The sequence below is a fragment of the Scatophagus argus genome, chromosome 23 (genome assembly GCF_020382885.2).
Source record: "Scatophagus argus isolate fScaArg1 chromosome 23, fScaArg1.pri, whole genome shotgun sequence".
NCBI classification, from domain to species: domain Eukaryota; kingdom Metazoa; phylum Chordata; class Actinopteri; family Scatophagidae; genus Scatophagus; species Scatophagus argus.
Window position 1 is genome coordinate 13,617,168 of NC_058515.1, and position 15,290 is coordinate 13,632,457.

Sequence of the window (15,290 nt, forward strand, 5' to 3'; positions counted from 1 at the left end):
CTCTTATTTTGTTCTTTTTTTTCATAATCTCTGTCTATGTCAGACACACACAACCACAAGAAAGCTAGTCTCCAAGCAACAAGTGTTCACAATTTTACCCGGCATGAGGCTGAAAATAGCTTGAAAGGTGGAGGGGAAAAGGTGAGGAGGGGAAAAGGAAGAATAGGAGTCAGTGTTTTCATGTCCCTTCTATAGTTGTGTTTTAGAAGGTTTTTTTGTTCTCTGAAAGGAGAGATGTCAATCTGAGTTTGGCTCATCTGTCTCGAGGAGTAAATTTCAAATTATGAGTTGAATCAGCCGCCAAAGGTGGGGAATTTGAATGTGTTTCATCATCTTCCGATTCCTTACCTTTGCTAATAATCCTCTCATCTCTTTGTCCAGGTCCAAGCGAAAGGTTCTAGGTCGCAAGGAGCCATCGGACTCCTTCGGCAGCCGCCAGAGCCTGGTGTCCCCGGTGAAGCACAGCACCAGCGGCAGCGACCTCCGAAATCTGACCTTGGGCAGCAGTCAGAGGTCGAGCTCCCGCAACGAGAACTTCATGGCCCTGCTTCAGAAGAAAGGCAGCAAGTCTTCCAGCGGAGGAGCCAGAGTCTCTGCTATGGAGCTTCTCAAAAGCACAAACCCTCTGGCGCGACGGGTCACAGAGTTTTCAGCCACCTCGTCGACATCCGGCGAGGGAGGAGACACCACACCTGGCGATGGCAAACCCAGCGATCAGTGAGCGGACGTACTGTTAATGGATGCGAGCCGGGTCCGTTTGCTGTTGACAAAGCTACCAACCAATTCTACTATGTGCCACCCACTGCAGATGAGGCCCTCTGACTGTCCAACCGGATCGCTCCAACTACTGAGTGACCATTTGCAGAATGGTCCCTCCCATGGTTGAAGCGCTATTGTTCCCAGTCAAACCGGTCCCTCTAGGAAAGTGAGAAATTTGTGGAGAGCAAAGTTTGGTCAAATGTCAATGAAAGGTGAAAGTTTTAAGGCCACGCTTCGAAACTGCACCACGTTTTCCTCTTTGGTGATGTGCTCAGCGTGGAGGCTGGATGGGTGGAGTAGACGCCAGGAATATAAGGATATACAGTGGATGTCTTTGCTCCTGGCTCCTTCCGGATGAAGACAACAAGATTCCCTGATGACGACAATGGTCAGTATATATGAATCTGTAACCAGTTACACTGACTCACTCTGATACCACAGAGGATCAGCGATCAAATGAACCCATGAAATAAATGGAATAACATACTCAACATGTGAGACTTCCCAACGATTCATCAACGATCCAACCAAAACCCTCCAGCCAGGTGCACCACAGCACCGACACCTGTAGACCTACACGAACCGAAGGGTGTGATGAGGCACCTGAGAAAGCGAACACATTGGACTCTCTCTTCTCTCTGTGGTAAACACAACGCCGTCGTTTTCAGAAATCAGCAGCGTTCGGATTCTGGCGGACGAAAGCGCAGGGTTTACAAAGAGAAACCGCAACGGAGGCTTTTTGCCACCAAAGATGAGGCGTGAGCGTGTGACAGGTTTCGCTGCTCGCGCTGTGAACCTTCACAAAACATTCCACAGGAACACCCGGAAAAATGGACGACGTTTCGGAACGCAAGCACTTTTCTTTTTTCTTTTTTTTTTTTGTTTTCCTTGGCGTCGGAGGTCGTTTACATGACGCAGCCTTTGCGTTGCTAATCTTGTTTCCCCGAGACTCTCATCAGCCATTGTTTTTACAGTCTTTTATTTAGATTTATTTTCCATATATTTTTTCCTATACCTGCCAGATGGCCATATACTGTACACGTCTAAGTGGATTGTACTATACGTGTCATGTACAAAGATAAATGTAATGCATCCATCACTATCACAGAGACTATAAATAGTGTACAGAGCAGCAAGCAGCTTGGACCACAAACTGCCCAACTGGAGGGAAAACACACACACTCAAACACACGCAGACTATGAAGTAATGCCATGGAAGACAAACAGAACAGATCTATCTGCGCAAGTGCGTGTGTGTGTGCGTTCATATGAGTGTGTGTGTGTGTGTGCAGATGAAATCTTGCCTGTGGAGTTTCTGTATGGAGAGTATGAAGCAGGCCTGGTTATTAAACAGGGTTTTTATTCTTTTTGGTCTCTGATGATGGGACCAAAGGACCGTTAAAAACTACAAACAGACCAGAGGGGACCTAACGGTGTGTCCGTGTGTGTGTGTGTTCATACGTGTGTGTGTGTGTGTAGAGGGAAGTGCCAAGAACAAAGTGGCAGAGAGAAGAAAGAGAGTGCACAATGTGCCTGTTTGTGTGTTTGGCATTTTGTCCTGATCACGCGTTTGTGTGTGTGCATCATCTTCATCATCATCATCATCGCCGTCGTCACATCGTTACACTCCCACCCCCTCCACACGTGGGACAGGATGAGAACAGCTAACACCCCCACGTTGGCGAACCTTAAGTTTCTGTAACCGCTCAGAGATTAACAGGATACTGGGAACCGATGGAGTTTGAAGGAATCCGGATCCCAAAGGATCCTGGACCGACTGGTCGGAGTCTTCAGACTTCAGACCACAGCAGCTCCTGCCAGAGAATGGGGACGTCGTCCTCAGTGCCGCAGGGTGACATCAAGGGGCCAGATAGTTTGTCTGTCCCACCTCTGTGTCAGTCGGCTCCACACTCCTCCTCCTCCTCCTCCGCCTCCTCTCCACTCGGTCCTCTCCTCCTCCTTTCGTCGCCGCTGGAGCACTCACCCCATCTGTCTCTCTGCATCATCTCTTCTCTCTCTTCCTGTCGTGGCACATGCAGTAGCACACTCTCCTTATATACTCCGACCTCTCTTTTAACACGTAGCATCACCCCTCTGTGCCCTCCCCTTCCTCTTCTAGCCTTCTCTCCATCCTCCTCCGTTTTCCATTAACCTCGCCCCGTCTCCCCCCCCACCCCTCTTTTTTCCTCTCCACCTCTCTGCATTCAGTCTATGCATCTGAGCTCGGCAGACGACACGACACCGGATGAATGTCAATGAATGACTCAAGAAAACAGATGCTGTGCTTGGTTTGAGAGAAAAACATCTTTCTATGAACGCTTATCATCAGCCTTCGCCTGTTCTGCGAGGTTTTATACTTTCTGCTCTGTCCTCCCTTTGAGTATCCATTGAATTAGCATTGAGGGATGAATGAATGGATCTGTGCGCCAACACGGAAACAGGCAGAGCTTGAATGTGTCCTTGCTGAGAGGACCTTGCCTTTTGGACTGTGAGAGAAACGCCCCCGATGGTCTTCGGCCCCTGACCGGCCCTCGGGTCTCCATCACCGCGTGGTCGGTCTGAGAATTTGGGATCGGCGGTGGTCCAGCTCTAACGCCTGACTTACCCCTCTGCATGGATGGACCGTGTGGCGAGAGGACGGAACCTTTTCCCCTCTTGACGCCCAGTCGGCAAACTGTCCCTCGGTGCTATTGAGTCAGAGCTCCCCCTGGTGGATGGAAAAGGGGAAACCACACATAAGAACAGCGGAGTTTCAAAAAAAGAAAAAGAGACAAACTCCTTCACACACACATCTCTCTTCTCGACAATAGCCCTTCAGGTATTCCATCATCCTGAAAAAAATGAAGATTTTAATAATGCATAAATTATCACCATTTATGATGACTAGTCAAGTGACGCTTGTTTTAAATATTTAGTGAATGAAAAAAAGATAAACCTATAAACCTCTGTGTTTGTTTGCCTTGTATACTGACCTGTGGGTGTGTTGCTGCAGCACCCACTGTATTTTTTATTTTATTTTATTATTTGCTTGGCGGTACACACACACAAACACAATGTTGGAAAAAGAAAAAGATCTTCTGTCCAAAACAACAACACAGGTGTAAGCTGGAACATTTATTCTGACCTGTGAGGTAAAAGTGTTGAAATCCAAACAAACATTAGCCCCAATCTGCATTCACACACACGCGCAGAGTACAGTGTGTGCAGTGATGTTTTTCCTGTGTAGAGCATCTGAAGGGAGGGCTGTCGGATCAAAATAAATAAATAAAAACTACAAAATGTATTTGAAGTAAACCCACAGATTTCATGTAGAGAAAAGAGGAGGCAGAGGCGAGTGTTAGGAGAGAGACGGGAATAGTGTGTGTGTGGCGCGGGAGGAGCGTGTCGCGTTCAGTGTGTGATCCTGCACGATCCGCTCTGACAGCCTGTGACAGGGAAGGAAGTACAAACACACGGCTGTGCTGATGAAGGGTGGCGTCCCTCTTCATAAGAACGTGGCTTTTGTTGTTGTTGTTGTTGTTGTTGTAGCTTTTACACGTCTTTCTCAGAGATGCGCCGGATGCAAAGGAATAATCTCATTGGTTGGTTAATGAGCGGTGGGCGTGGCCAAAGAGCCTCCTGGAGATCCCTCGGTTTTTCCCAGCTCAGGTTGAGAATATTTTAAGAAGAATCAGCTTTATTGACAGTATATATAGTATATATCTTCTGCATTTGACCCATCCTGAGTTGAACACACACACATGCAACACCCGGCAAATTACACACAGTGAAACACACACAGGAGCAGTGGACAGCATCAAGCGCCCGGGGAGCATATTGGGGGGTTAAGTGCCTTGCTCAATGGCACATCAGCCGGCTAATGGAGAGGGGGAGCGTTTGTCGCATTAATCACTGCACCACACCCAAATTTTTCCTGCCCGTCCGGTGGGGGAATCGAACCGGCGACCCTCCGATCACAAGCCGCCTCTCCAACTCTGCCTCCAAGAAATGCCGGATTAAATCTCCACTCTGTAAAACCCGGCGACAACATGTGGCATTAAAACGCGACATTTCCACAAAGTGTGAAAGAGAGCTGCCACTCGTGAGAATGTTTAGAACTGTTGTCCCTTCCTTCAGGAGGAAGGAAGGAAGGAAGGAAGGAGGGAAGGAGGGAGGGAGAAGGTTTGATTCAGCTGAATGTGGGGGGATTACCACCACATACTCCATCAACTTTTCCTTCACCTCCTCTCTCCCTTCTTCTCAGCTGACTCAGAGGAGTAATCACGTTAAAAGCTTCTTCCCAAAGCCGATATGGCAAACCAAGGAAAGTACAGAGCGCCGTTAATTCATTTGGTTACATTTTCCAGCCCGTCTCTGCAGATGCACAGCGGCTCAATAGAAACCTGTGGCTGGGAAAAAAAGTCGGGAGGGAACACTCTGTTTTTATTTGAGTGAACAAAGCTCGTGTGAATAATGTGTTTACAGGAGTTTGTTGGGTATAACGAATGGAGACGCTAAAATGAGACTAAACGCCAGACGAGCACGAATAAATCAAACATCCCTTCAGACTCTTCTGGACTCTGAAACAAACTCGGCCACAAATCATCTCCAAAGAGACAAAGCAAAGGCTACGACGGGAGTCAAACGCTTTGTAGAGGAGTCTACCACAATGGGCACAAAAGCTTTTAGCAGATAAACATCTAGTGTATGAAATACACAGTGACTCGGGGCGTCCTGGAGGGTTCGGGTCTCGGTTTCGGGCCTGTGCAGACCTGTGAACAGTTTTCAGTCACCTCCACACCGCTTTCTGCCACATCGTAGAGATGCTCACAAAGCTCTGATGGCCTTCTGTTGTTGTTGTTGTTGTTGTTGTTGTTGTTGTTTTGGGGGGGGTTCAGCTGTCCCACAAAAAACCGCATGTCCGGGCTCTTTTGATTCAGCCTTTATGAGAGAGAGGGCGAAACAGAGCAACAGAAGAAGAAGAAGAAGAAGAAGAAGAGGGCTGATGGTTGCAGATTTGGGCCAAAGAGTGTTTTAGGAGTGGCAGATTGAGTGGTAAACCCCCAAACAAACCCCCCGAAAAACAAAATAAACAAGTAAACCCAGTTCAGGGGCTGAGCAGGCAGCTTGTTAAGACACAGAGATGATAATCAGAGAGACATAGAGAGAGTTATTGGAATTATTCTATTTTTGTTATACCCCATTGAAAAAAAACAGACATATTTAAAGGAATATTCCATGTATGTACCGAATAATCTCTGTTCCCCTGCCGCATCCAGTGGTGTGATCCGTGGCCGCGAGGTGGCGTCACACGCAAACGCTTCCCTCTGCAGCTATGCGATGCCAATGTGATGAAATTATTATATCGTTATAAATAAATTATTTTTCTTGCTTAAAAAGACTGAGTGTTTTGGTTTGTTTGTGCCGTGCGTCCTGCCGGTCTTCATGGTCACTGTCTGAACCAGGTCTTGGTATTGGTGAGGTAAGTTATGAACAGCAGCTTGACTGAAGGGACATTTTTGCAGACAACTCATTAACATATTTACATAACGTTGAATGAAAACTGAAATAAAATAAAATTATCATATCATAGCCCTTTAAATGTGTTTGTAGTGGTCACTTTCAGTGTCTGCTGATCCACCTGGTGACTGTTCCTGCGACAGTCAGGAGTCCTGACGACTGGCACTGTCCTACCGCCAGGTGGCGTACGCGGTGTAGGTGTTCCTGTGTCCCGGCAGGATCACACTGGGAGGCTCGCCATCAATGCAAAGAGGTGATCCGAGTGAGTCTCACTCTGGTCGGTTATGCTGATCTCAAACTTTAGCGCTGCTCCCGCTCATACGTACACACACGAGACGAGATCACGCAGTGACGTCGTGACCAAGTGTCAATCAAGTGAAGCGAGGGAAGCTAGAGGCGGGATTGTGATTGTGATACACGGGGTCATGTTCAGGTTCCGGTCAGCATGGAGGGGACAGATGAGCCGCGAGTACTGCAGGAAGTCATTGGGGTATTAAGCAACATTTTATCGGAAACTGTCACGTTACTGTCACTTTGACAGAAGCAGTATCACCAGCTCCTCTGTTCTGCTCGGTTAAATTACGAGTTTTGGCAATGGAGTCTGGATTCAAGTCAACTTCAGTCATTTAATTCCAACTGTGTTTGTTTATTCCAGCAGCAACCGAAAGGGGGACTAATTTAAACTGTGTAAATGATCTGAATACTTCTGCCACCACCGAAAGTCTCACAATAACACAAACTAAGTCACCGATCGAGACAGGACTACTCCAGCAACTCCTGTGTTCCACTCAGTAAAATTACTGTTTTTGTTAATGGAGTCTGGTAGCGATTGCCAAGTTCTGTGTTCTCGATCAATAATTTATCGATTCCAAATGTTTTTGTCCCTATCAATCCTTTACATGGGACAGTGAGGTCCCGGTTACCCTTACAGGTGTGAACATATTTTCTAATATGGTGTATGGACAGTAAGGAGTCATATTTCTCACAGTACCGATGTTCCCCGAAGGTAACGTGATAGAGGAAGGTCTTCAGCCTTCTTTGTTATGCTGTCACTCATGATGCCACGCCCATCTAAACTGATACCACGCCCCTCACGCCATATCCGGGCCACAAGTTTGAAACTGAAAAGGTGAGACCCGAAAGTGAACGAAAGATCTGATAATAAGATTTGAAACTGTAAAACACAACTGAAAAGAATGTAGGCCTCAAACACACACACACACACACACACACACACACACACTGTATGACCGAACGGTAAAAACCTGTTCATAAAACTGAGTTGTGTTGATAATTGAAATTTAAAACAATTATTTGAGCATTGACGTTCTGAGTTGTGAGTACATATTTTAAATTGTAATTAACAGTGGCCCCTCAACGTCACACATGCGTACGTGCTTTCTTCTTCTTCTTCTTCACCGGACTGCTGGAAAAGTCCGCCATGTACGTTTGTCTCTCACCTGAGGGACAAACGGGAAACTTTCTTCACTTGGCTGTCAGCACCGTCCGCCGTCATTCTTCTGTTGTCTTTGAGCTCGCTCTTCCGGTGAGCTACGCGTTTCGCTCCTACGTATCAACGTTGCGTGCAATTCGGTGTCTTAGTGGTCATTTTATGCAGTCGATGCGTGTGTAAGATTTGAGCTAACATTAGCTTAAGCGGTCAGCCACCATTTATCTTGACATGTTCGTGGCAGGTTTCACACTAGTTTGATGCAGTAACGTTATGACTTTTCTCTATAGTTTTCAAATAATAATAATAATAATAATCTTGTAGAAATATGCATTTAGTCATTGATTTTGACATTTTATTGTGAAACTGCGTATACCGCCTTCACACTGCAGACGGCTAGCTTAGATGCTAGCTTTGGTGCTAGTTTCGATGTGACTGCAAAGTTCATGTAGCACGTCTCTCACGATGCCGTCTCTGTGTTTCACGAGGCTGCACTGGCATCAGTGTGAGGCGTTCGCTGGACCGCGGCCATATCGGTAAACTGCGCTTCACGTCGCCTCTCTCTTAGTATGAAACTACGTGATTAGCCGGCTTAGCTTAAACGTAAAGGACGGACACATTTTGCGTGATAAATTTAGTCAATTTTTTAGTGAAATTAACTTGTCGTGTTTACACACACACACACACACACACTCACTCCGAGCCTGATGATGTTTGAGGAGCTTCCAGGTGTGTGGGACCACTGAGACTCTTCAGAGAAAAGTTTCACTGCTTCACGCCACACAAGTTAAGTATTTTATTTTTGTTTCTGCTGACATGCTGAGCTCGTGTTGATGTGTTGCTTTCAGTCTGTTTGTGTTTTTGCTGCCTGCCGGTTGATTTGCTCTCATTGTGCTGCTGCAACATGTGCTTTGGTGTTTGTTGTTGCAGTCATTTCTGTAAGAGGCTGAACTTTGTTTTCTTTTGGTGTTTGGTGTGTTGTCACGCTTTGATGCTGCTGCGTGGTGCTGAAATATGAACATTAACGTCTGAGTCTTGGAGGCCTGGACTGGTCCTGCCTGCTTTTGTTCGGCCTGCTTTGGTTTTGCACATATTTTCCCTTTTGAGTTACGTTTTTGGTATGTTGATCTTTGGAAAAGCAGACATGAGTGTTTTCATGGCTTCTGCCACTCAAAACGTGTTGCGTTTGTTTTTCTTTTTAAGCTTTATTTTCTGGTAAGCTCATATTTTACCCTGAAACGCTGAGTGAACTTGCTTTTCTGTCCCAGTGAAAATGATGGCACCTGTTCAGTGGGTCCCACTCGCCACTCGCCACACACACACACACACACCCACACCCACTTCCTCTCTGTTGTGTCCCTCTTTTCTTTCTTGGGCTCTAGAGCCACCGAGTGGGTTTTCATAGTCAGTGCAAGCTTTTGTGGGGTGTTTAAGAATGAAATCGATTACACTTAAAGCAACAGAAATCATAAATCTGAGGCGAAACCACCTCTGATATGGTTGACATTTTTCTTGATCTTTGCAGTAATGTTAAGCCTGAAGCAGCAGCCCTGGCATGTAAAATGAAACTTTGGCCAAATCATTTTAAAGTTTTACAACAGAATTATTTTTCACAGACTTCCAGTTTCATTTCTCCAACGACCCGAATTGAAGATTAAATGGAAACAAAAGTAAGCTGAGCCTCATGTTGATGAAAACAGTGTATTTTAATGCATACGTGCAGCATGTAATACAGATAATGTGGTGGAAACAGGTCTAAATCTGTGTATAATATGGATATTAGTACAGGTCATGAACCAGGAGCACTTTAAAGGTGGTGTGTGTGTGTGTGTGTGTGAGAGAGAGAGAGAGAACATGAGTGTGTGTTTAAGCTGGTTCAGCAGAGTGATTAATTTAACAGCATCATAATAAATGCCAGCGTTTAATTACATCTGTCTCTCTCTCTGCACTTCCTGAAGTGCATGGGCACTCTTTCCACACATGTGCACACACACACTTACACACTTTCTTGCACTCATTTACACGCACACACACTCACTCGAGGGGGGGTTCTGTGATCTGGGCCAAACTACCAACCTCCACTCTTCCTGTTTCTGACAGCAGAGAGCACGCCATGTTATCTATGACACACACACACACAAACACACACACACAGACAGAGAGTGGTGGCCGCGGCGAGCACAGGAAGTACTGACAGCAATCTGCAATCAACACACAGAGACGGAGTGAGATGAGAAATTAACCTCTCCTGCTGCCGAAAGCGCTCCGAACTAATTTCTTCTCAAATTAAGATGTTCATTAAAGCAAAGAGGAGCAAGAGGCCGAGGAAGGAGAAGAGAGGAGGAAGCAGACCTGTTTTATAAAGCCAAGGAGGGGTGAGGGAGGGGGGTAAAAACAAAAACAGCAGATTAAATTGCACTGGAAGGTGGGGAAAAAAAAGGGAGAGAGAGAGGGGAAGTGGAACCAAGCAGAAAAAGGGAGGGATGAGGGACTGAAGTCATGTGGAAGGGGAGGGAGGGTGAGGAGGGAGGAGTAACGTCAAGTGCGGGAGAGAAGAGCGCGAGCAGCCACATTAGAAAAGCAGTGGAAAGAGGAGAAGAAAACTGGAGGCTTTTTTTAAATTTTTTGTTTTATTTTGTTTTTTAAACCTCCTGATTATTTGGAGTACTTGTGAGGACGGGCCACACACACACACACACACACACCCACCCGCACACACCTGACTGATGCTCCTGCTGGATGGAGCGCTCACATCCACGTCGTCTCCTCCACCTCCAGCTGTGCACATAGAAGATCGACCAGACATGCATTTCTTCTATGTGGTGGGTTACACACGAGTTTGTGTGTCTGTGTCTTTGCATGTGCGCGTGTGTGTGTATTTGTTTAGCATTTCTTGTTGCCGTGCAACCCCTAAATCTGCATTTCTCTTATTTTGTGTGGAATTTGCTGACAGGCTGTGAATTTGTCTGTGAAATGAAAGGAAGATTACGAGCAGTTCCTGCTAAAGCTGGTTGTTGTTTTTTCTTCACAAAGGAAACATAGTTTGTGTTTCTGACCTGAGTGAAGTGAAAACTGTGGATTTCTCACTTTTAACACCCGCTTAAGTCATGAACCGGTTTATGTTCATAGGGACAAAGAGTGGCATGTTCCCGTAGTGATTCAAAGCTCTCTGATTCCTCGTGTTTATCAGCCTGTCGTTCTTTGATCATCCATGTTTTTATGGCACCGTCGTTAAACTCAGCTGGACTGATTTCATCATAACTAAACCCCTGTGAATAATTCTCCAACTTTGCCGTTACACCCAACATAATTCCTGTAAAATTAAAAAGTCAGATCACTTCTTACTTGGCCTGTGGATATTTTTCCCTGTTTGGATTTGGGATCGAGGCTCCACTTTTCATAGCTGTGGATCCAGAAAACCAAACATAATCCAATCAGTTGTTCCTCTGCTCGGCACCCATCTCGCCACCAAACCCCATGGGGGGGAAAAAAAACCAAAACAAAACAGCTTTTTAATGTGTTTGAGACTCCGACACACAGGAAGGTGGAAGAACAGTAACCATGTTCCCTAAAACAGCAACAGAGTGCAGACAAGAGGAAAATCAGGATTACTTCTGCTTACCAATACGCAGAAGCACAGAGAGAAGCGGTGGGTGTTTTGTGGTTGCGTGGAAACCTCGAGTAAATTTCCTGAAACTCGTCATTTTTCCCCTCTTTTTCATCTGTGCGAAAAGGATGTGGGAAGGTAATCTTAAAGTACAGTAAAGGAACATAATCTAAATAAAACAGGGTGGTGCTTTGAGTTGAGGTCATTTTAATGGGGAACATCTTTATTTTAAGTGAACTGTGGTGGAAGAATGTAGAGCTCTTGATTATTTCTGCAGGTACTGCAGTATTTCTTCCTTTTTTCTTTTTTTTTAAGCTAATTTACCTCATAGTACAAATCATTTTTAGTGAGACGAACGATTGCTCATGCTTACATCACATCCACCCTGCAGCCTGTTAAACCTCACTGTAAACTGCACTGAGTTAGTGCACATTAACATTATTAATGGCACAGCTGATTTTTTTTGTTTTTTTTTCCTCACAGCATCGGACTTAAAATCACTTTAAAGCTTGTGTGATGTAATATAAAAAGTGTCCCTGTCAGCTTAAGGTGACGTTTTAGTCTCTTTCGGCTCATTCTTTTGTTTTCACGGCTTGCACCTTTAAAGGGTTTTTTTTTTTTTTTTTGCTCTCAACTCTGAAGGCACTGTGAGTTTACACATTCATTCATTCATTCATTCATTCATTCTGTCGTGGAGACATGAACGCAGATAGAGTCGGTGCTGGATCGTCACTCGGCCTTCATTTTCCCGGGAGATGTCGTGCCCTGTGGAGGACAACATCACACAGTCAAAGCGAGTTTTAACGGGATCCAATCTAAAAAGCAGGACCTGATTATTCTGTAGCCATTACATTGTGCAATCAACATGAAATTGTGTGTAAACTCTGAGAATACCACCATGAATCACCTGTCAGCACCCAAATGTGCGTATTTAGGAGTTTAAGAGTTGGTGGAGACCAAAAATGGAGTTAAAAAGAGTGTGAACAGTTACTGATGAATGCAGACGTCACTCCGGGTTTGCTGGATGTGTTAAAAAGCAACTGTTTGATAGCAAGATTTACAAGGTGACAGTATGTCGGTGTTGTGTTCATGACTTGACGGGACCAAATCAGATTTTAATGTGTGACAGCAGGAGAAGAAGAATAAGCTGAGAAGTTTACCTGAAGCTGCCTCGGTGTGTAGAAAAGCCTGTTCAGCTGGGTTGTCGTCGTCGTTGTTGTCATCACCTCGTGCTCGAGTGGTGAACGCCGGCAGAGAAGTGTGAAGTAGCTCAGCTTTGCAGGAGAGAAATAAATTAGAGATGCAGCACCTCTTTTCATGAGTCGATTACAGTTTGCAGAGTGCAGCTAATCCTTTTCAGGCTTGACAGCTTGTGCATGTGTGAACACTAACAGCGAAAAGCATCAGGTCCGGCGGCTCAGGCGCTTGGCCTCTGTTGCGGCGTTTGTGGTGTGTTATGCTGCGAAACGTGAGATGTTTTCACGTCTAACAGATGTACTAATGAACCTCTACTGTCTACTCACTCGACACGATGTGCAAGAAGAGCTCACTTGCATCCAGTTGAGCAAGCTGGGACCTGAGCTCTGATTAGTTATGTCATAGGGGCTGTCATGGTACATTTGGATTTGTTGTCCTGAGTGTGGAGCACAACTGCAACACTGAGGGTTTGCCAAAAGGAGTGAGTAAGTGTGCAGATTCAGGAGATCCTCTTTTTGATGAAGACTGGCTTAGCTGCTCTCTTCCCACAGAGGAGATGCTGGCTTTAAATGGTTGGTTTCCTGCACATCTAAAATGTTTTGTTCTTCGGCTGCTCCCTCAGCTTGTCTGCTTTTTGCTTCGCTTCCTAAACCTGTGAGTGTCGTCTTCTCTAACTGAAACGTGTTGGAGTGTGTTTTCTAGTGCTGTTGTGTCTCTGCTTCTGCTGTAATGAATTTGGATGACTGTTGAACATCTGTGCGAAACGTCCCTGAGGTGAAGCCCTCGACCTAGACTTGTCCTTTAGACTTTAGACTTCCAGTTGAAGCTTTTTGGTGATCCTGATATCAGGCTGCCTAAAAGATGAGGTCGCTTCTGCCTTTTTTTTTTCCTTTTATCAGCGGCCCTCAGATAGATAAACTGCCGAACCGGAAACGCAAAGTCGTGTGAGCTGCCAAATGCTGAATTAAAGTGCTCTTGAGTGGATTTTTTTCCTCTCTTCTTAAAATCTACTGATTTGGCAACACTCACAAGAGTGTGTTTGTGTTTGTGTTTGTGTGGGGTGGGGGTGCAGCAGATGCATGAAGGATTTGCTTGTGTGTGCAAGTGGTGCAAGTGGTACTGGACCCCCAGGGTGTGCTGTGTTAGACTGTATGCATACTTGGGGAAGTAGACTGTGTTTATTTGTACTGCAGACCCATGTATCACTATGTAAAGTGGTCTAAGTACCTCATTGCTGGTGCTGTGGGAAGTCAAATACAGTCCTATCCACAGCAGCCATGATACCAGTCTTTGAAAGCATCATCACTTGGCGAGCTCAGTCTTGAAGTTGATATCACTATGATTTTTATCCTGCTCTCGGTTCTTCCTTCCTGTCAGACATCACCAGACAGCTGCATCACTTTTCTCTCTAACTATAATTTCTGCCTCCGCCCGTCTGTCGTCTCTTGTTTCGCTCTCCCTGCTGCTGTTATCCCATCTGTCTCCTGTCTCGGCAGCCTCGGCGTGCAGCCCGTCCAGCCCTGTCATATTTCTTGCTCGTCTTTTTGATTTGTGTAGCCAAGAGTCTGGAACTTTATTTGGCTCCACGAAGCCAAATCCCATTAAAGTTAAAGACTTGTTTGTGTTCTGGACTCGGGGGTGGGGGGGTGGGGCGACTGTGACCTTACCCGGCCGGTGTTGGTTTTCACACTACTGTTGCGTTTGTGAGGTGGTCACATGTCGAATTAGTGAGGTGAAGATGAAGGTGACACCCATCCATGTTGCTGTGTTTACTGTTTTGGATGCAGACTAAAGTTTGAAGATGTCATCACACAGCATGGGATACAGTTAAAGGGTCAGTTCAGGCAGTTTACCGTTTAATAGCATGCAGATGAGTTGGTGAAACTGGTCCAGGTTTTAATGCAGTGCCAGAATCTCTTTTAAACACTGCTGTGTGTCACTAGGTGGGAAGGGTGCGATTTAGTTGGAAGTCTGTTGTTGTTTGTTTTTGCATGACTACCAAATGATTTCCGTTGTCTGTTTGTCTAAGACAAAAATCTGAAATGAAGCATCCGTGAACCGTGTTGGTTGCTTTCACTGATAGTTTGAGCAACTTTATACCAAATAAAGAGGATATAAATACAGTTATTTGGAGACCTTCTGTCCATCTGCTGTAATAATACCAAAACCAACAAAAGTAGTCTAAATAAACGAGACTAGTGGAAAATAGTAAACTCAGAACAAGAAATAAAATAAACTGTAAAACCAAACTGGCTAACACATAGAAAGATAAGAATAAAAGTTATTTATGATGATGTTATGTCATTTAAAAGAGGCAGCAGTTTAAACACTTCATCACCTCATGCAGCGGGATGTTTTTACACCTGATTTTAATTTAACTTTTGGCGAGGTTACTGTTTAGTTCCCAAAGTCCATGCGTTCTTCTGGTTTGAAGTCTGTTAAGAAATCAGATGCTCTGCAGTCTTTGTGTGCATGTGATGATTTATTCCGCTGGTTAAGATATTGCTTAACATCTTGGATGCTTCGCCTTAATAATGAGCACCATATGTCATAAGAGGGAAGATGAAGCTGGAGGCACAAGGTGGAACAGCTGAAGATTTAGAGGACGATGCAGAGGGCGAAGCCAGCGGTGATGAAAGCTGAGAATTACCACGAAGGCGTGACTCGCTCAGAGATGGCGTGTGCTCATTTTCAACCCCGAGGCTCTGGAGTGTGTTTCCTCTGGATCAGGGTCAGATCCCACCACGGTCTCTTCTCCGGTGTCCCTTCCAGTCGTCT

The 15,290-nt window shown here is 45.4% G+C and overlaps 2 protein-coding genes across 11 annotated transcripts in view; both read left to right on the top strand.

The window, feature by feature from the left end:
* nhsl2 (NHS-like 2) overlaps window positions 1-4,517 on the top strand; it is a 99,140-nt gene extending 94,623 nt beyond the window's left edge. For 3 of the 4 annotated variants that reach the window (XM_046380620.1, XM_046380622.1, XM_046380623.1), the window contains one exon: window positions 382-4,516. In XM_046380620.1, coding sequence (XP_046236576.1) covers window positions 382-721 — 340 coding nt within the window. In that variant the 3' untranslated portion in view covers window positions 722-4,516. Of the gene's footprint in view, window positions 1-381 lie in introns of all 4 variants that reach the window. The other variant, XM_046380621.1, reaches the window with a different exon arrangement.
* A 2,752-nt stretch (window positions 4,518-7,269) lies between these two features.
* Window positions 7,270-15,290, top strand: part of arhgap36 (Rho GTPase activating protein 36) — a 44,479-nt gene continuing 36,458 nt past the window's right edge. The window contains exons 1-2 of one of the 7 annotated variants that reach the window (XM_046380625.1): window positions 7,754-7,804; window positions 8,412-8,494. Coding sequence is in view for 1 of the 7 variants with exons in the window: in XM_046380624.1 (XP_046236580.1) it covers window positions 10,435-10,530 (96 nt within the window). In the remaining 6 variants the exon portion in view is untranslated. The other 6 variants (XM_046380632.1, XM_046380631.1, XM_046380628.1 and 3 more) reach the window with 6 other exon arrangements.